A 17,978-nucleotide genomic window follows, 5' to 3' on the forward strand; every position below is an offset into this window, starting at 1 on the left:
AAAGAAACGTATTTCTGCCTAGTGAATGATTTACTTTGACCTCCAGAGTTAAAGGAATAGTTCACTTTAAAATGAAAATCCTGTCACCCTCATGTTGTTTCAAACCTGTATGAATTTCTTTCTTCTGCTGAACAGAAAGGAAGATATTTAGAAGAATGTCAGTAACCAGACAGTTTCTGGTCTCATTGACTTCCATAGTAGGGAAAAAATATACTATGGAAGTCACTGGTACCAGAAATTGTCTGGTTACTGACATTCTTCTAAATATCTTCCTTTCTGTTCAGCAGAAGAAAGAAATTCATACCGGTTTGAAACAACATGAGGGTGACAGGATTATCATTTTAAAGTGAACTATTCCTTTAACCCTCCCCTCCTTAAGTCTTGTGTGTGAAGGTTACAGTATAAACTATGATTTGTGTATACTACATTATAAATATATCATACTTTTTTACATGTAGCCTTACTTGAAATTACAAAAAAAATACTATGAAGGTAAGCTACTTGACTTGTATGTTTAAAAATGTTGTTTGTATGACGTCTTTGAGTAGGCAAACATGCATGTTGTGAACGGGGAATATGCTTCAACAAAATAAAATAAAAGTAGACTCATTGACTAGTGGTTTCACACTTGATGACCCCAGTGTATGTGTGTGTATTACATGTCTCTCCTAGATTTTTTTTTATTGAATCAACCATCTTTTCTCTTTTCTTTACCTTAAGACTGGTCCTACACCTATGGCAGAAAAATGATGACAGGCTATCTTGCAGCCGCAGGAGTCCATGCATCCGAAGGTCGTGTGGGAGATGTCTTGCGCAACATTCACATGCCTTATCACAGGGCACGATGTCAGGTAGGTTTGATCTAATGTCAATAAAGGCCGGATTTACTAAAGGCTTATTAAGTGTATTGATTATCGAATTTTTAAGGTTGGGATTTCTTGGCATTGAGGTAAATGTGACAGTTTAATTGGTTAGGGTATTTGAATAGTTCTATCAGTAATGATAATTGTACTAACATTACAAGTACTCACTTCAGCTGTAGCAGTAGTAGTCCTTGGTACTATGAATAGTAGCAGTAAGTGTAGTGTATTGTGGTTGTTTGAAGGATTAATTAAGGACTGTATTTTACTGGAGTAGGTGGATTTGTATCTGCACTGGTGTGTCGGTAAGAACACATACGACTCAGAGTTTGAAGCAGAGTCTGTAGTTTACTCTTGATTCAGGTTGAATAGTAACAGAGAGTGGTAACAGTAAGTGGTCTGAAAATAATAAAGAATAACAATCGTATTAGATATACAGCTAAATCAATAACATTCACCAAGGCAATAGAACTGGCTACATTATTAAAGTTATTGCAGTTCCTAGATAATCCACAAGGTGGCGTTCAAGGGACGCACATGGAGTTGGTTGTTATGTGAGACGCCATTATAGTTTCATTACAGGCAGTAACATATACACCCGATATAGTAAACAGCACATAACACAATATTTACACAAATATAGGCAAATAACCTTATAAATCACCATCCAGAGATATATCTCACACTATGAAAGTACTCATGCATTACTTATATTAAACATAAAGGATGAACTTTGGTGCTTAGGCGAGCTGCGCGCGAGCTGCCGCGATAGTGAGCAAAACGAGCTTGTGATAACTCAATAAAGTACACAAATTTGCTTTAAACGCATATATAACATCACAAGATAAAAGGAGATAAACAACTTACATTCTTGTCATTAACTCGCTCACATAAGACCACTACTGAAGGAGAGATGAGATATTAATCTTCTGCATCGGAGCATTCATATTTCGTTCGTCTCTTACTGACTAGGCACTGACTGACGTCATTCATTAAATTACTCTCTGATTGGATGAAACCTTCTTAACATTGCCGCCCCCAAATATGCCAAGCATATTTGAACTCTATAAATTAATCAGTCTGAGGGGCTAAGACAAGTTCCCTTTGATCTGTGAATGCAGGAAGGGGGATGAAGCGAGAAACATGCCGGATGTAGGTCTTATCCTTAATTTGAATCTCAGCGGATCTGATGTGGCCATCAGAACCTGGGAACGTCTTCGCAACTTTGCCTACCAACCACAATGCTCGTGGTAGTTGTGGATCGATGAGCATTACCACTGTTCCAGTAGAATGTCACCGGCATCTGTGTGCCACTTGTTACGGGTCTGTAGCGTAGGCAGGTAGTGCTGGATGAAACTTGACCAGAACTGATCGGCCAGAACCTGACTCTGCTTCCACCTTCTTCGACCCATGAGCTCTGTAGCAGGATAAATTACGAGTGGTAGTGAGCTATCTGGCTGCCCCATCAGCAAATAATTTGGTGTAACAGGGTCAAGGTCAGCTACATTGCTGGAAGTGTAACCCAGGGGCTTGCTATTAAGCATTCCCTCCACCTCAATGAGGACTGTTTGGAGAACTTCCTCAGTTACGATTTGGGAGCTGACTGTGATGCGAAGAGCATTCTTGACCGACCTAATTTCTCTTTCCCACACACCTCCAAAGTGTGGGGCTCCAGGTGGGTTAAAGTGGAAAGAAATCTTTTGTTTAGCCAAATGTAGCTGGATCTGTGGAGTAAGCGATGCAAAGGCTTCTTGCAACTCTCTCTGTCCTCCGTGAAAGTTAGTGCCATTGTCTGAATAACTCGCAAGGTGTGCCACGGCGAGCTATAAACCTCCTCAAGGCCATCAGAAAGGAATCAGTATCAATGGCTGTAAGGAGGTCCAGATGAACGCTTCGTGTCGTGAGACACTTAAAGATGATTCCCCACCTTTTCTCACATCGTCTGCCAATCTTAATTTGGAATGTCGGAAACCGACATTAATTCGGAAACCGAAACAGTCCATGCCTGTACTGTAGAATGGGGGTTTGAGCAGTCTGAGTCGAGCTGGAGGTAGATCTGCCATTCGGGGAATAACTGGTTTGTTCTTCCATTTTTGACAATCTTTGCACAAATGTTGTTGTTTGCGTATAGCTTCTCGTCCTCTCAGTATCCAAAAGCTTCTCCTTATCTCTCCGAAGACTCTTTCAGGTCCTGGATGGCAGAGTTTGCTATCAAAGTCTTGGATCAATAACTTGGTAACCCAGTGATGTGGGTCAAGGACTACAGGGTGTATAACTGACATCTCTAGTCCTTCAACTCGACGTAAACGGCCACCAACTCTTATAAGCTGACAAGAGTCGTCAAATTCTGGGGCAAGAGCAAGTAGTCGACTAGTGGAAGGTACAGATTTACCAGCTTTTAACAATTTGTATTCATCTGGAAAACTATCAATTTGAGATTTCTGCAGGATATACCATTCTGCAGTTTGGTAGTCCACTGCTGATGGTGGTCCTGTATCTTTTAGCCCCTGAACTGTGGCCTCTACTAACTCATTCCAGGTGTTGTGTGTGGTAGGGTCAGGAATGTCAGGAACAACCACTTCTGTCATAAGGCCACAGAAGATTCCTTTACGCTGCTCTGTTTTGATTTCCGGTGGTTGTATGGGAGGAGTGACAGGCCATACTGACTCAGACTCAAACAGGAATGATGGTCCCTGACTCCATCTGTTGGGCACTGATAACTGAGAAAGAGTTTTACCTCTGGTGAGGTCATCCGCTGGATTACTGCTGGAATCCACATATCGCCAGGAACATTCTGCAGTCAGCTCTTGAATTTCGGCTATCCTGGTTCCAACGAACACCTTGAATCTGTATGATTCGGAGTTGAGCCAGGCTAGAACAGTGGTGGAATCTGTCCAAAGTGTCACTGTATTGATCTTTAGGGTGAGCTCAGTTTGCAAGAGTTTGGATAATTGGGCACCATTCAGGGCAGCACACAGCTCTAGTCGGGGGATGGTCAGACGTCGTTTCGGGGCAACCTTGGATCTTGCTAGTATAAAGGCTAACTGGACATGACCACTGTCGTCCTCAGTACGTAGGTAAGCGACAGATCCATAAGCTTGCTCAGAAGCGTCACAAAAGATGTGAATCTGTCTGGTGTTGTGGGAGTGATTAATGTCTGAGGATGTGACACAGCGAGGAAGTGAAATACTTGCTAACGTAGGGAGTTCTCCCTCCCATTCCTTCCAGGATCTCAAAAGGTCATCAGGTAGATTTGGGTCATCCCATTCTCGTTGCTTGTCCCATAATCTCTGAACTAAAACTTTGGCCCGAGTGGTAAATGGGAGTATGAAGCCTAGGGGGTCGTACTGGGTTGCAAGTACCTTGTAAACGTGTCGAAGGGTACATGGACCAGACTTGACAGGACGAGTTTTATATTCAAGAAGATCTGATTTGCAGTGCCACCTTAAACCTAATGCGGATTCTTGCACATCGGTACGATCTTGAGATAGCCACAATTCGGTACTGCTGGATCTCAATTCTGTCGGTAGGTGGTCAACCACACTGGCATCATTACATGCCCACTGGCGCAGCTCGAAGCCACCGCTGGCAAAGAGGGTACAGAGTTTGTCTACAAGCTGCCTTGCCTCTTGAGGTGATGGTAGGCTCTTCAAACAATTGTCCACATAGAAATTCCTTTCTACTATGGTTCTGATATTGTCATCAGGAGTGCTATGCTATGATCTGTAACATGTCGCTGGACAGCATAAATGGCACAACACGGACTGCACGTAGTGCCAAAGGGTAGCACTTGCCATTCATAGATGTCCGGTGATTTAGATCTGTCCAAGTCTCGCCATGCAAAGCGGAGAATATGCCTATCTGCTGGAAGGAGACGAACCTGATGGAACATCCCTTTAATATCCCCGCTTATTGCCACTGGATGTTCACGAAAGCGCAGGAATACACCTAACAATGATGGGCCCAAGGCTGGTCCTGGCAGCAGATAGTTATTCAGATTATGGCCTTCAAAGTCAAATGAACAGTTAAAGACCACACAGTTCTTACCGTTGTGCTGCACAAGGTGGTGAGGGATGAACCATGACTCTCTTTGCGAACTAGCTGTTTCAGGTGGGAGTTTGACAACATAGCCCGAGGTCTCTAATTTTTTTATCTCTTGTTGGTAGGCAGCTGCTTTACTAGGGTCTTTCTCCAGGCGTTTCTCTGTGTTCCTAAGGTTATTGCCTCCATAGGAGCATGAAGTATGGGCATATCCTTCTTACGCAGGAGTGGAGTTGCATAGCGACTTACGCCATCGATCAGTACTCTGACAGTCTGTGACTGGAGCAAGTCAAGAGCTTCTTGGTCCTGCTTAGACCGTGTGACAGATTTCTCATTTCGATTGGGAATCACGTCTGCTTGCCAGAGTCTCTCAACATTCTGGAACAACTCTGTCATTGAGGGATTAATGGCAATGTGCAGACACTGTTGAGATTTCACATTATCTCCGAAGACTCTTGCTGGTCCTTGTAAAGTCCAACCCAGCCTTGTCTTGACAGCTGCCGGACCTCCAGGTGGACCGAGACGAACTGGTTCAATCGGAGTGATAAGGTGAGGATGGTCTGCTCCAATCAGTAACAGGGGACACGCTTTGTGAATAGGCTGTAAAGGTAAGCCTTTCAAATGCTGGTATCGTCGCTGAAGGTCTGCAACAGGGTAGGAATGTTCAGCTAAGCTAAGTAGTTCTGCGGTGAAGGCTCCCGTTATTTTGTAACTCCTGCCAGGCTGGGATGGAGTTGAAATCTGAAAAGATACTGAGGTACCGCAAAGCTTCGTGATGTCTTGCCTTATAGTTCTCAAGGCTAAGTCCTCTGCCTGGCCTGTAAGTCCCAGCCTCCAGGCTGCCGCTGGTAACAGCATAGTCCGTTCAGAACCATCATCAAGCACAGCATAAGTATCTAGGCTTTGTCCCTTATGTTTCAGAATGACTCTGACCACTTTCAGAAGAACACTGCTGAGTCCTTGAGGACGGTCTAGGTATAGCATTTTGCTAGTTGAACTAACTAAACAGGTCCCTTCTTTCACAGGCTTAAAGTTGACCTCATGGAGGATTTGGAGGTGCTTTCCATTACACAGATGGCAGAGTTTCTTGAGGGTACACTGTGCAGCTCTATGGTTACGTCCACACTTCCAGCATCTGTTATTAGTCTTAATCCAGTCAATCACTTGGTCTTTGGTTAAGGATTGGAATGTGGCACATTGACTCAGATAATGTTCTTTACTGTCACAGTATGGACAGAAGGCAAAGCTTTTGCCTTGACTCTTGGTTGGCACTGATGGTATTGAGGAACATAATTCGTTCGAGCCATGAAGGATTGTAGTCTGTCTGACCTTGGCTTTAGTTTCCATCTGTTGATACACTCGGGAACGGGCTCTATCTTTCTGGGGCTTATATCCACCAAAGCTCTCTGGATCCTGGCACCAGGATTCGAAATTAAGCCATTTAGCTAGATCAAGAAGCGTGTACACTGAGCCAGGTTCATAACTCATGTGCCTGCGGAAGGATGCTCTTTGTTCTGGAGGGAGCTTGGACAAAAGTCGAGCCACATGGGATCCACAATGTAATTCAATGTCTCCTTCTGTTCCTAATGTTTTAAGGAATCCTACTAAGGCTTGTATCTGAAGAGCGAAGCGTTCAAAGCCTACAGTGTCGCCAGGCTGAATATTTGATGCATCCATAATGGCAGCAATTTTACACAGGGCAAGCTGGTGAGGTCGACCGAACCGTTCAGTGAGGGCTGCCATGGTATCTGAGTAGGGAGTGGATGAATTTAAAAAGGAATCTGCAATGAGGCGAGCATCTGTTAACTTTAGGTGATCTACCAAAACTTGGTACTTGAATAGCTCTGTAGCTTCATCAGGTAGTAGGTTATTCAAGGCAAGTTTGAGACGGGCAAATTCACCAGGCTTTTGACGGGTAAAATCTGGAATGGTTGGCTGTGGACCTCTATAAATTATCTCCTGTCTTGCAATGTTAGTCTGGATCCGTGGAAAGTTAGCTGGTGCTACATGCGGCTGACTGGAGCTAGGAGGCGGTGGTGTGTAGATGATAGAAGCTCTCCTTACTGTTGTTGGCTGCCTTGTGTCCCGCGTAACTCTGTGAGTGTCAACAGGGCCTGAGGGAATCTGAGTAGCCACATTATCTGAAACAAAGGCATTTGAGTAAGGCTGCATTGGAGGAGTATGCTGTGCGTAGCTGACTGTATCTACATAAGGATTTGTATTCTTAGATGTAGAAAGGCGGCGTGGTGCAGGAACTGGAAAGGCTCTAGGAGTCGTGTAGGCCCTGGAGACTCTGACTGTCTGCTTGCAACTCTAGGCAAAGGAACTGGAGGGGTTAATACTTGGAACTTTGAATTAGGCTTAGGAGTTGACCTCTGGCTTTGCGACTGGTTTATCAACATCTGCTGCATACTTTTCTGGATTTCTATAAGTTGGCTGATCTCTTCCCTCATGGATATCTGAGTAGCACGGAGATGTCTATTCTCTTGTTCCAGATCATGCACTGTGTTTTGGACATCAGGAGGTAAAGAACGTCCATACCGGTGAGGGCTGCGTTCATCTCTCTCACTCCAACGATCTGTGGTAAGGTACCAGGGCTCTAAAGCCAATCGTGGTGATTCTAATGAATCAGGTGATCCAACAGCCTCTTCTCTTTGATCATGATAAGAAATAGATGCCTGCGAATGGGCCATAGGAATATCCCTGTCCTCATCTTCATGTTGATAGTCATCTGACCCATGTGGTCGCGGTGTAGACTGAGGCAGAAGGACATTAGCTCTAGGCAGCCCAGCATACTGCAATTCGAAATCTTGTAAATAGGCTGGTTGACGAACTATACGTCTAGGGCGAGCTCCTTCAACTTGATACTCTGCATTCTTGTCCTCTGACATCATGAGTCCAGTGTAGATACAGCATCCGGCTCGAAGGACCAAATGTTTGAAGGATTAATTAAGGACACTTAGGTAAAGTTGGTTTTATATTCGCATATTCGCACATTCGCGGACTTCCGCATTCAATAACTCGTGAACTAAACGTTGTTGCTACACAAAACACCTATCACATATATCTACAGATTAAACACCAGAAGGTACAACATAATTTTCCTCAAAACGATCTTTCCTTCGCACTGGACAAAATACATTGATCTCTATGCGCAGGCTGCTAAGAAGGGACCATCTGCAAAGTGCAAACCCGAAGGAAAGCTCGTTTTGAGGAAGATTTAAATATTAAAACAATGTTATTTGTGTAGTAACAATATTCAGCTCACGAGATATTGAACGCGGAACTCCGCGAATATGCGAATATAAAATCAACTTTACCCAAGTTGCAGACTTGATCATGTAGGACCTTCAGGACCACATACGTGGACAGCACCTTGAACATAGTCAAGTTAAAAAATAAATAAATAAAGTTGCCAACCAGGGTAGAAATAGTTTCAGGTTTGATATTTGCTGCATATTGTTTTAGTGTACTTGTTGACTTGTTGACTGCTTTAGTGTACTTTTGTGTAGGCTACTGTATATGTTTTATGTAAAAGTTACAGTAATTCACCAAAGGGATTTTTTTCATGTTCCAAAGGTTGTAGTATGGTCCTACTGATCAGACTGACTTACTACATGTGAAATTTTGACAATACCTCCTTACTGTACGTTCAGTATACAAATATTAATAAAAAAAAATTACAGCAATTCACCTAAAGTATTTTTTCCTGTTCCAAAGGCTGTAGTGCTTTCCTAGTGACCACACTGACTTACTACAGGTGGAATTTTGACAATACCTCCCTTACTGTACGTACAATAATCAAATATGTTTAAGAAAAAATTACAGTAATTCCCCTAAAGTATTTTTTCATGTTCCAAAGGCTGTAGTGCTTTCCTAGTGACCACACTGACTTACTACAGGTGAAATGTTGACAATACCTCCCTTACTGTACGTACAATAAACAATTATGTTTATGAAAAAAATACTGTAATTCACCTAAAGTATTTTTCCCTGTTCCAAAGGAAGTAGTGCTTTCCTAGTGACCACACTGACTTACTACAGGTGAAATTGTGACAATAGCTCCCTTACTGTACGTTCAGTAAACAAATATTAATTTAAAAAAAATTACAGTAATTCACCTATAGTATTTTTTATATATTCCAAAGGTTGTAGTACTTTCATAGTGATCAGACTGACTTACTACATGTGGAATTTTGACAATACCTCCTTTACTGTACGTACAATAAACAAATAAGTTTAAGAAAAAAATACAGTAATTCACCTAAAGTATTTTTTCCTGTTCCAAATGTTGTAGTGCTTTCCTAGTGACCACACTGACTTACTCCAGGTGGTATTTTGACAATACCTCCCTTACTGTACGTACAATAAACAAATAAGATTAAGAAAAAATTACAGCAATTCACCTAAAGTATTTTTTCCTGTTCCAAAGGCGGTAGTGCTTTCCTAGTGACCACACTGACTTACTACAGGTAAAATTTTGACAATACCTCCCTTACTGTACGTACAATAAACAAATAAGTTTAAGAAAAAATTACAGTAATTCCCCTAAAGTATTTTTTCCTGTTCCAAAGGCTGTAGTGCTTTTCTAGTGACCACACTAACTTACTACAGGTGAAATTGTGACAATAGCTCCCTTACTGTATGTTCAGTAAACAAATATTAATTTTAAAAAAATTACAGTAATTCACCTATAGTATTTTTTATATATTCCAAAGGTTGTAGTACTTTCATAGTGATCAGACTGACTTACTACATGTTAAATACTGCCAATACCTACCTTACTGTAAGTCTAGTACAAATATATTATTATTAAAAAGTTATTGTAATTTATCCTTTTTTCATGTTCCAATGGTTATAGTATGTTCCCAGTGATCACTCTACTCAATTAACTTTGATAAATGTATTAGGTAAAAGCATGTATTAGAACTGCTGTTCCTTGTACAACACAATTCTTTCAGTGATTAAAAAAAGCAGATATTTTAGGTTAATCATATTTTCAACGTTATAAATAAGCAACACCCTTATTGTAATGATTCAAGTTAAGTTTTTGTTATGAAGTCCTGAAGAAGTGGATTCTGGAACACACTGCTGCTTCAAAGTATATCTAATGAGTGATTATAATCAAGGTATTAATCAATAGTTTTCCTTCTAAATATCAAAAGAGTTGAATGACTTCTCTAGGCTTATGAGATTTTACTTTGTTATAGAAATTATCAGTGTGATTATCGAAAATGTTATTTCATGCATTCTTTAAATGTCTGTATTTGATATCTGAGGTGTAACTGAAGGGTCTGGCCCATGCCAGGAATGCAGTAACAGTGCTTGCTCATTTAGCCTGGCTTCCAGAGATGAAATATGGACTTCTTTAACAGGTGTCACTACATCCATCTGCTTTTCTAGGCTACCCTGATAGCAATGGTCTCAGGAGTCATTGAAACCTATAGTTGAGAGACCATTTCTTAGTTAAAATCTTTACTTTACAGTTAGATTTAAAGTATCCTCTCCTTGAGAGAAATAACATGTTTTATTAATGTTTTGAGAAGACTCTCCTCCTCACCAAATCCAATCTTGAAGAAACTGTGTCTGTGTGTGTGTTAGTATTCTTGTTTACATGTTAAGGAACAAGTGGAAATATAGCTTCAAGCAGCGATACGGGGCCAAGCCCCTGAAGCAGCAGCAAGAGCAGGAATAGTAAATCAGCAGAAATTGAAGAAAAAAGAGCTGGTTTAGAAGTACAGGTGAAAATTAACTCAAAATGAACAGAAGTTCAGATGAGAATGAACATATAATGAACAAAACATACATTAATCCAAGAGGAAGAAAGAGTAGTACAACATTGAATAATAAAGGAATCGACATGACACAACATTACACACAATTTTTTTAAATCATCCCATGCGGGGCTCGAACCCATTATCTCTGGGTCAGATACCTGTCACTCATATCATTGCGCCACTGGGAAGTTGTGTTTTTGGCAAGATGAAGAAGGTCCAATAGTTGAAGACAGAAGCAATTCAAAATTATTTTTTTTTGTATAAATTCGCTGCATATTGTATTTATCGAGTTCGTTCACATATAGACACCATGTCTGAAACAGAAGCAACTTTTCCACCACTTAAGGCCACAATACCTCTTGCGGTCAGGGAATGTGCCACACAGGATTCAAACCCACAACCGGAATGGTTCAGGGCTTGTGGCACGTGGTTTAGCAGCTTGCGCCACTCAGATGACGCAGTCTTACCAAGCTGCCGAGGAGAGGCTTAAGTGTAAGAATGAGCACACAAAGGCATGTTAACCAGATTAGTTAAGTTAGCAAGCTAAGTTAGCTTAATGCTAATGTAGTTTATGGTTAGCCTGATAGCTGAAGAGCCACATTAGAAAGAATGGCATCAGGTTAGCATGTTAACCAATTAGCATGCAAAGCTAACTACCATAAGGCAACAAATACAGGTCAAATTTGGAGAAAAGTATATCAGGAACGGTAGCAAAAATAAAAAATCTGTTCAGTCACTTCTGTGTGGCTCGGTCCAAAGATCATCTGAGCCAATTTTTGTAAAAATTTAACAAAATTTGAATGAGGAGTAGCACAAAAAATTTAACACTGTACTTTTCAAAATGGCCACTACTGTAATGGGCAGAGTCTTAATGTAAGATATTGATTGTGATCACCATAATGAGTGGAATCAGGTGTACAAAGTTGCTCTTCTATCAGCTTGAATCAGTCGGCCCATTCTCCTCTGACCTCTAGCATCAACAAGGCATTTTCGCCCACAGGACTGCCGCATACTGGATGTTTTTCCCTTTTCACACCATTCTTTGTAAACCCTACACTGTAAAAAATAAAAACTTTAAAAAAACGGTCAATGACTGTCAGCTACGGCTGCCAAACAAAAACCGTAAAAATAAAGTAAAATATCCTAATTTAAATGAAGTGCAAAAAACTTTTACAGAAATTTTCCTTAAATGTTTTACAGAAAAACACTGTTATTTTACAGCTATTTCCTGAATTATTACGATCAAACACCTTCACTGTAAAAAAATCCCATAAAAAAACAGTCAAATGACTGTCAGCAACGGCTGCCATACAAACACCGTAAAATTAATGTAAAATATCCTAACTTAAATAGGATGTAAAATACTTTTACAAGAATCTTCATTTAACATAAACAGTTATTTCACATTTATTTTCTGAATTTTTTACTGAAAAACATGCAGTTAACTACATGCATGATTTGCTGTGATTATACGTCACTGTATCAGCAACTACACAGTTACTGTCTGTTAAATAAAGCAACATGCAGCATTTCATCAGCATTAGCTCAGGCTCTACTCTTCAATACAATGGTGACACACGAAACACACCATACAGAAACACTTTAAACCCCAACAGAACATTAAACACTACCAGATCTCTCAGGATCTCAGCATCTTCACTTATTACAATCCAGACTTTATTTCTTTCATACTAAAGTTCTTATTGTGAATTAACAGAGGTTTAGAAGTTGAAGCTTTATTGAAAATAATAAAGTTTGATGTCACCATGATGGAGATCAGTGTTTGCTTTAGTTGGGCTCTTGACCTTTTAGTTTTTAACTTGAGTTTTCTCTGACTGCTTTATAGTGGTGGAAATTTTGATTCTTTCCAGAGACTCGTTCATTTTCAGTTCGTTCACCAAAATGATTCGTTCAGTGACAATTTCTTCATAAATACTGCAGCAGGTGGCGAAAAAGAGTGTATTTTATGATATGTTTTAACGAACGTATTTACTTGTTAAAAAAACTGATTTGGCTTTGTTAAAATTTGTGCCTTATTTACTAAATTAATAAAATAAGTCTAAATAAGAGGTTCAGATGACCAAACAAGGTTTTCTTGCATAATTAACATTTTAATTGTTTGGTCAGACATACACATTCATAAATCTGGGATTATATTAAACGTTGAGTTATGTTATGTATGTTAAATATGATAAACAATTATACGCACACCTATAACTGCGCTTTGAATGAGATTGTATCACATGCTAAATGACCGATCTACCCAGTAGCCTACTCTCATTCACGAACGAAAGTACCAGTTTGATCAATTCGTTCACGAACGAGATCTCTCTCTCGTTCAGACTCAAAACAGAGCGATCTCGGTCAGTGACGGGCGTATTCGTTCAGTAGATCCAACCCCTTCACAGCCCTAACTGAAATGTTATTTGCTAACGTTACGCAAATGAGACCTAACCAATACTGTCATATTTTTTGGTTTGTTTTAGTTTTTAGAGAAGTGCATATGACATGAATAAAACGTAATTAATTCATTTTTGATCATACAAAATGAACACAAGTAGTAAAGTAAATTTTTCAAAGTGCAAAATACCACAAAACTAAGTCTAAAACACACAAACAAAAGAAAAGAAAAGCAGGTAAAGAGAAGTGTAAATTTAAATCAAGTAAACCGTCAAGTACAAAATGACAATGTTAATTTATCTTTGTTATATTTAACCACGCTTGCGTTATTAAACTGTTTTCATTACAATGGTAAAGTGTTAATTTCCTTCTTTGATGCAAATATGCTGACTACACAAACCCATCTCTATCGGTTCGCCACCATTATCGTTCAAACAACTGGTTCTTTTCGTTCACGAACGACATGTACCAGTTCGTTCACGAGAAGATCTCTCTCTCGTTCAGACTCAAAACAAAAGCAACTCGGTCACAGTCAGTGAAGGGCGTATACGTTCACTACATCCAACAAATCACATGCCCCGTCACATCTCATACTCGAACGCTATTGGCTTGAGGTTTAGTCATTCTTGACAGGTTGAAAACACAGAGCTATCCAGTTCACTGAGCTGCGCATGCGCTGCAATAGCGCCGCGCGGCGGTGGAGGGAGGAATTTCAGTGAACGAGAAATATGAGTCAATGGATTACGTGAACGAGAACGATTCGTTCACCTAAAAGATTCGTTCAAAAAGAACGATTCGTTCACGAACGTAACATCACTACTGCTTTAACTGTGTGTCACTGATGCATATTTGTTATTGCAGGAATACAAGAGAATCTTAGATCAGATGATATTAGTCACTTTTTAGTGATAAAAAGCTTGCTTCATGCTTCATTGATACAATCTGAAAGTGTTATGAAAGTGTTAATTTTTGCATGTCAAAACTGCTATAGAAGATCCTGCAGTGCTGTGATACTCAGATTTTATGGAGTCATTATACGGAAAATGTTTTGACAGGATCATATAGACTCACTCAGACATCAAGAATCAGCGTATGAATCGCAACAATGGTGACAATGAAAAAAAAATCTGAACTACTATAAAGTCACAAAAAGGCTTTGTTGGTTGTCACCATTGTTGAGATTCATATGTTGATTCTTGATGTCTCTATAAAAAAAAAAAAAAATGAACCAGCTCTGTATAATATATATATATATTTTTTAAATTTCAGATTGTTATATTTAGTCATGTGATAAATTATGACATTAATCATAGAATTTGTATAAAGCTTAACTCCATCTATATATTATGTAAGCTCAGCTAATATATTCAGAGGTTTGACTGTCAAATCAGTGTATCAGATCACAATATGATGACCAAGATCATCTGATATTTTCTCTTGCATTTATTGCTATAACAAATGTGTATCAAATACACAGTTAAGGAAGCCAGAGAAATATAAAAGTTAAAAATCAAGGGTCATGGGCCCAACTAAAGCAGACACTGATCTCAATCATGGTGACATCAAATTTATTTTAAAGTTTTTTACACTTTATTTAAATTAGAATATTTGACTTTAATTTTATGGTTTTTGTTTGGCAGCCGCAGCTGCCAGTCATTTGACCCTTTTTTTTTACAATTTTTTTTACAATGAAGGTGTTTGATCATAATAATGCAGGAAATACCTGTGAAATAACAGTGTTTTTTCAGTTTATTTAAATTAGAATATTTTACTTTAATTTTATGGTTTTTGTTTGGCAGCCGCAGCTGCCAGTCTTTTGACCCTTTTTTTACGATTTTTTTTACAATGAAGGTATATGATCGTGATTATTCAGGAAATACCTGTAAAATAACAGTGTTTTTCAGTTTATTTAATTTAGGATGTTTTACAGTTTTTTGGGGAGCTGACAGTCATTTGACCATTTTATCATTTAACTGTTTTGTTACTGTTTAATTACAGATTATATTTGTAATTTTACATACATTTTTATGTAATTTAAGAAAACAGAAAAAATACTGTATGAAAAATACAATAAATTTTCTGTAAAAATAATGTGAATTACTGGAATTTGTCATTAATGTCACAATACCTAAAATAACAGCTGCATTTTTATTTTACAGATATTATTTGTAATTTTACAGTGTTTTGAGTACAATTTCAAATTAAAGAAAATGATCGTCAAAAAATCACAGTTATTTTCTGTAAAATTAGGATTTTTTTTTACAGTGTAGAAATGGTTGTGCGTGAAAATCCCAGGAACTGAGCAGATTGTGAAATACTCAGACCGGCCCGTCTGGCACCAACAACCATGCCACGCTCAAAATTGCTTAAATCACCTTTCTTTCCCATTCTGACATTCAGTTTAGAGTTCAGGAGATTGTCTTGACCAGGACCACACCCCTAAATGCATTGAAGCAACTGCCATGTGATTGGTTGATTAGATAATTGCATTAATACGAAATTGAACAGGTGTTCCAAATAATCCTTTAGGTGAGTGTAGATCAAAGGGTTCAAAAGCTATAATCCTTTTAATGTTGAATTTTTGAACTGGTGGTGGCGCTATAGAGTTGGTCCTAGACTGGAGACTCAAAAATTGGTCCAATTACTATTCATTACAATCACTACAAGTGTGGAAGGTCACGATGTGCCTAAATTCAGGGTCCGAATGTCAGCTGCATAATTGATGGAGATATGCTTCAGTCTATCTATGTGTAGAAAATGTGTGATTATTTATTAGCCAATCAGAATCATTCAACCTGAAGCAATGACAAAGCTTAGACCTTGGTGATGGGTATAATTGCTGTGATTTTTGTAAATGTAAGGGGAAGCGGCCTACTTTTGATCACTGGAATAATCACTCCTTGTGATTCTTGAAGCTGACTTCTGCCTGATGAAACTGCAAACTATCTTCAGTAAAATTTCCTTTAATTTATTATAATTCTGACTCTTGTCTTAAATTGACTGCACTTCTAATGCCTGGTCTTAATAAATCCTATCTCGTCCTTGGGTCTTTAACTGTAAGTCCCAAAATACAGATATATAATGGTAATCCATATTGCAACAAGGACAATAAAGCAGAAGTTTCAAGATATTCTTTAATGATGTTCCACTGTTTAAACCAATTACATAATGCAATGAATAAATATTAAATAACATGTTCAATTGCTTAAATATTTTTGTTTACCCAAAGTAGTCCTGACTGAAAACATTTGAAAAAATTGTATTCAAACACACACATTTGTTTTACTTAAACTTTTACGTCACTTCACTAAAAGAAAATATAGTAAAGTAAAAAGTACTTGACAAAACAATGTTAAAGGGTTTATGATAATATAAGAACAACTTAAACCAAGAGAGGATCAACAACAGCAAAATTTTGAAGAGGTGATATTGAAATATTACTCTAACCATGAGGAATTAATTACAACTTTTATTTATAATCCCAGTGGAACAATTAGAAAGATAATAGAAACAATAAAGATAATAAAACAGTGCACTGTACAGTATCGTGAATGCCTCCATGATCTTGCTGTTCATTATCTGTCAGATTTGCTGCACCAATGCGTACAGGTTCAGTCACTACTGTTAATAATAATGTAGCCCCTATTAATGTACTACAACCTTAAACAAACAAAACCCCTTTTAGTGAATTACAGTTATTATATATATTATTATGTAGAACAGTATTATAAGATATTGTTAAAATTTCACCTGTAGTAAGTCAGTGTGGTCACTAGGAAAGCACTACAATCTTTGGAATATATATAAAAAACACTATAGGTGAATTACAGTTTATTACATAAACATATGTAATAAACACATGTAATAATGTTTATTACATAAAAATATTTTATAATTGTACAGTAAAGGAGGTATTGTCAAAATTTCACCTGTAGTAAGTCAGTGTGGTCACTAGGAAAACACTACAGCCTTTGGAACATGAAAAAATACTTTAGGGGAATTACTGTAATTTTTTCTTAAACTTATTTGTTTATTGTACGTACAGTAAGGGAGGTATTGTCAAAATTTCACCTGTAGTAAGTCAGTGTGGTCACTAGGAAAGCACTACAGCCTTTGAAACATGAAAAAATACTTTAGGTGAATTACAGTAATTTTTTCATAAACATAATTGACAATAGTACGTACAGTATGCGAGTTATTGTGGAAATTTCACCTGTAGTACTTCAGTCAGGTCACTAGGAAAGTACTACACCCTTTGAAACATGAAAAGAATACTTTAGGGGAATTACAGTAATTTTTAAATAAACATTTGATAATTGTACGTACAGTATGGGAGTTATTGTCAAAATTTCACCTGTAGTAAGTCAGTCAGGTCACTAGGAAAGTACTACACCCTTTGAAACATGAAAAGAATACTTTAGGGGAATTACAGTAATTTTTTCATAAACATAATTGACAATAGTACGTACAGTAAGGGAGAAATTGTCAAAATTTCACCTGTAGTAAGTCAGTGTGGTCACTAGGAAAGCACTACAGCCTTTGGAACATGAAAAAAATACTTTAGGTGAATTACAGTAATTTTTTCATAAACATAATTGACAATAGTACGTACATTATGCGAGTTATTGTGGAAATTTCACCTGTAGTAAGTCAGTCAGGTCACTAGGAAAGTACTACACACTTTGGAACGTGGAAAAATAGTTACGGTCATTTACAGTTAATTTTTCATAAACAAATTTGACAATGGCACGTACAGTATGCGAGTTATTGTTGAAATTTCACCTGTAGTACTTCAGTCAGGTCACTAGGAAAGTACTACACCCTTTGAAACATGAACAGAATACTTTAGGGGAATTACAGTATTTTTTTCATAAACATAATTGACAATAGTACGTACAGT

The 17,978-nt window shown here is 38.3% G+C and overlaps 1 protein-coding gene across 1 annotated transcript in view; it reads left to right on the forward strand.

The window, feature by feature from the left end:
• Positions 1-215: 215 nt before the first annotated feature.
• The window catches only part of LOC308700484 (uncharacterized protein), a gene marked incomplete at both ends in the record, with an annotated part of 36,412 nt that continues 18,649 nt past the window's right edge, over positions 216-17,978 (forward strand). The window contains 2 exons of the mRNA XM_081382118.1: positions 216-228; positions 721-851. Of these exons, the coding sequence (XP_081238244.1) occupies positions 216-228; positions 721-851 (144 nt within the window). The remainder of the gene's footprint in view (positions 229-720; positions 852-17,978) is intronic.

The sequence above is a fragment of the Scardinius erythrophthalmus genome (genome assembly GCF_964197995.2).
Source record: "Scardinius erythrophthalmus genome assembly, chromosome: 13".
NCBI classification, from domain to species: Eukaryota; Metazoa; Chordata; class Actinopteri; order Cypriniformes; family Leuciscidae; genus Scardinius; species Scardinius erythrophthalmus.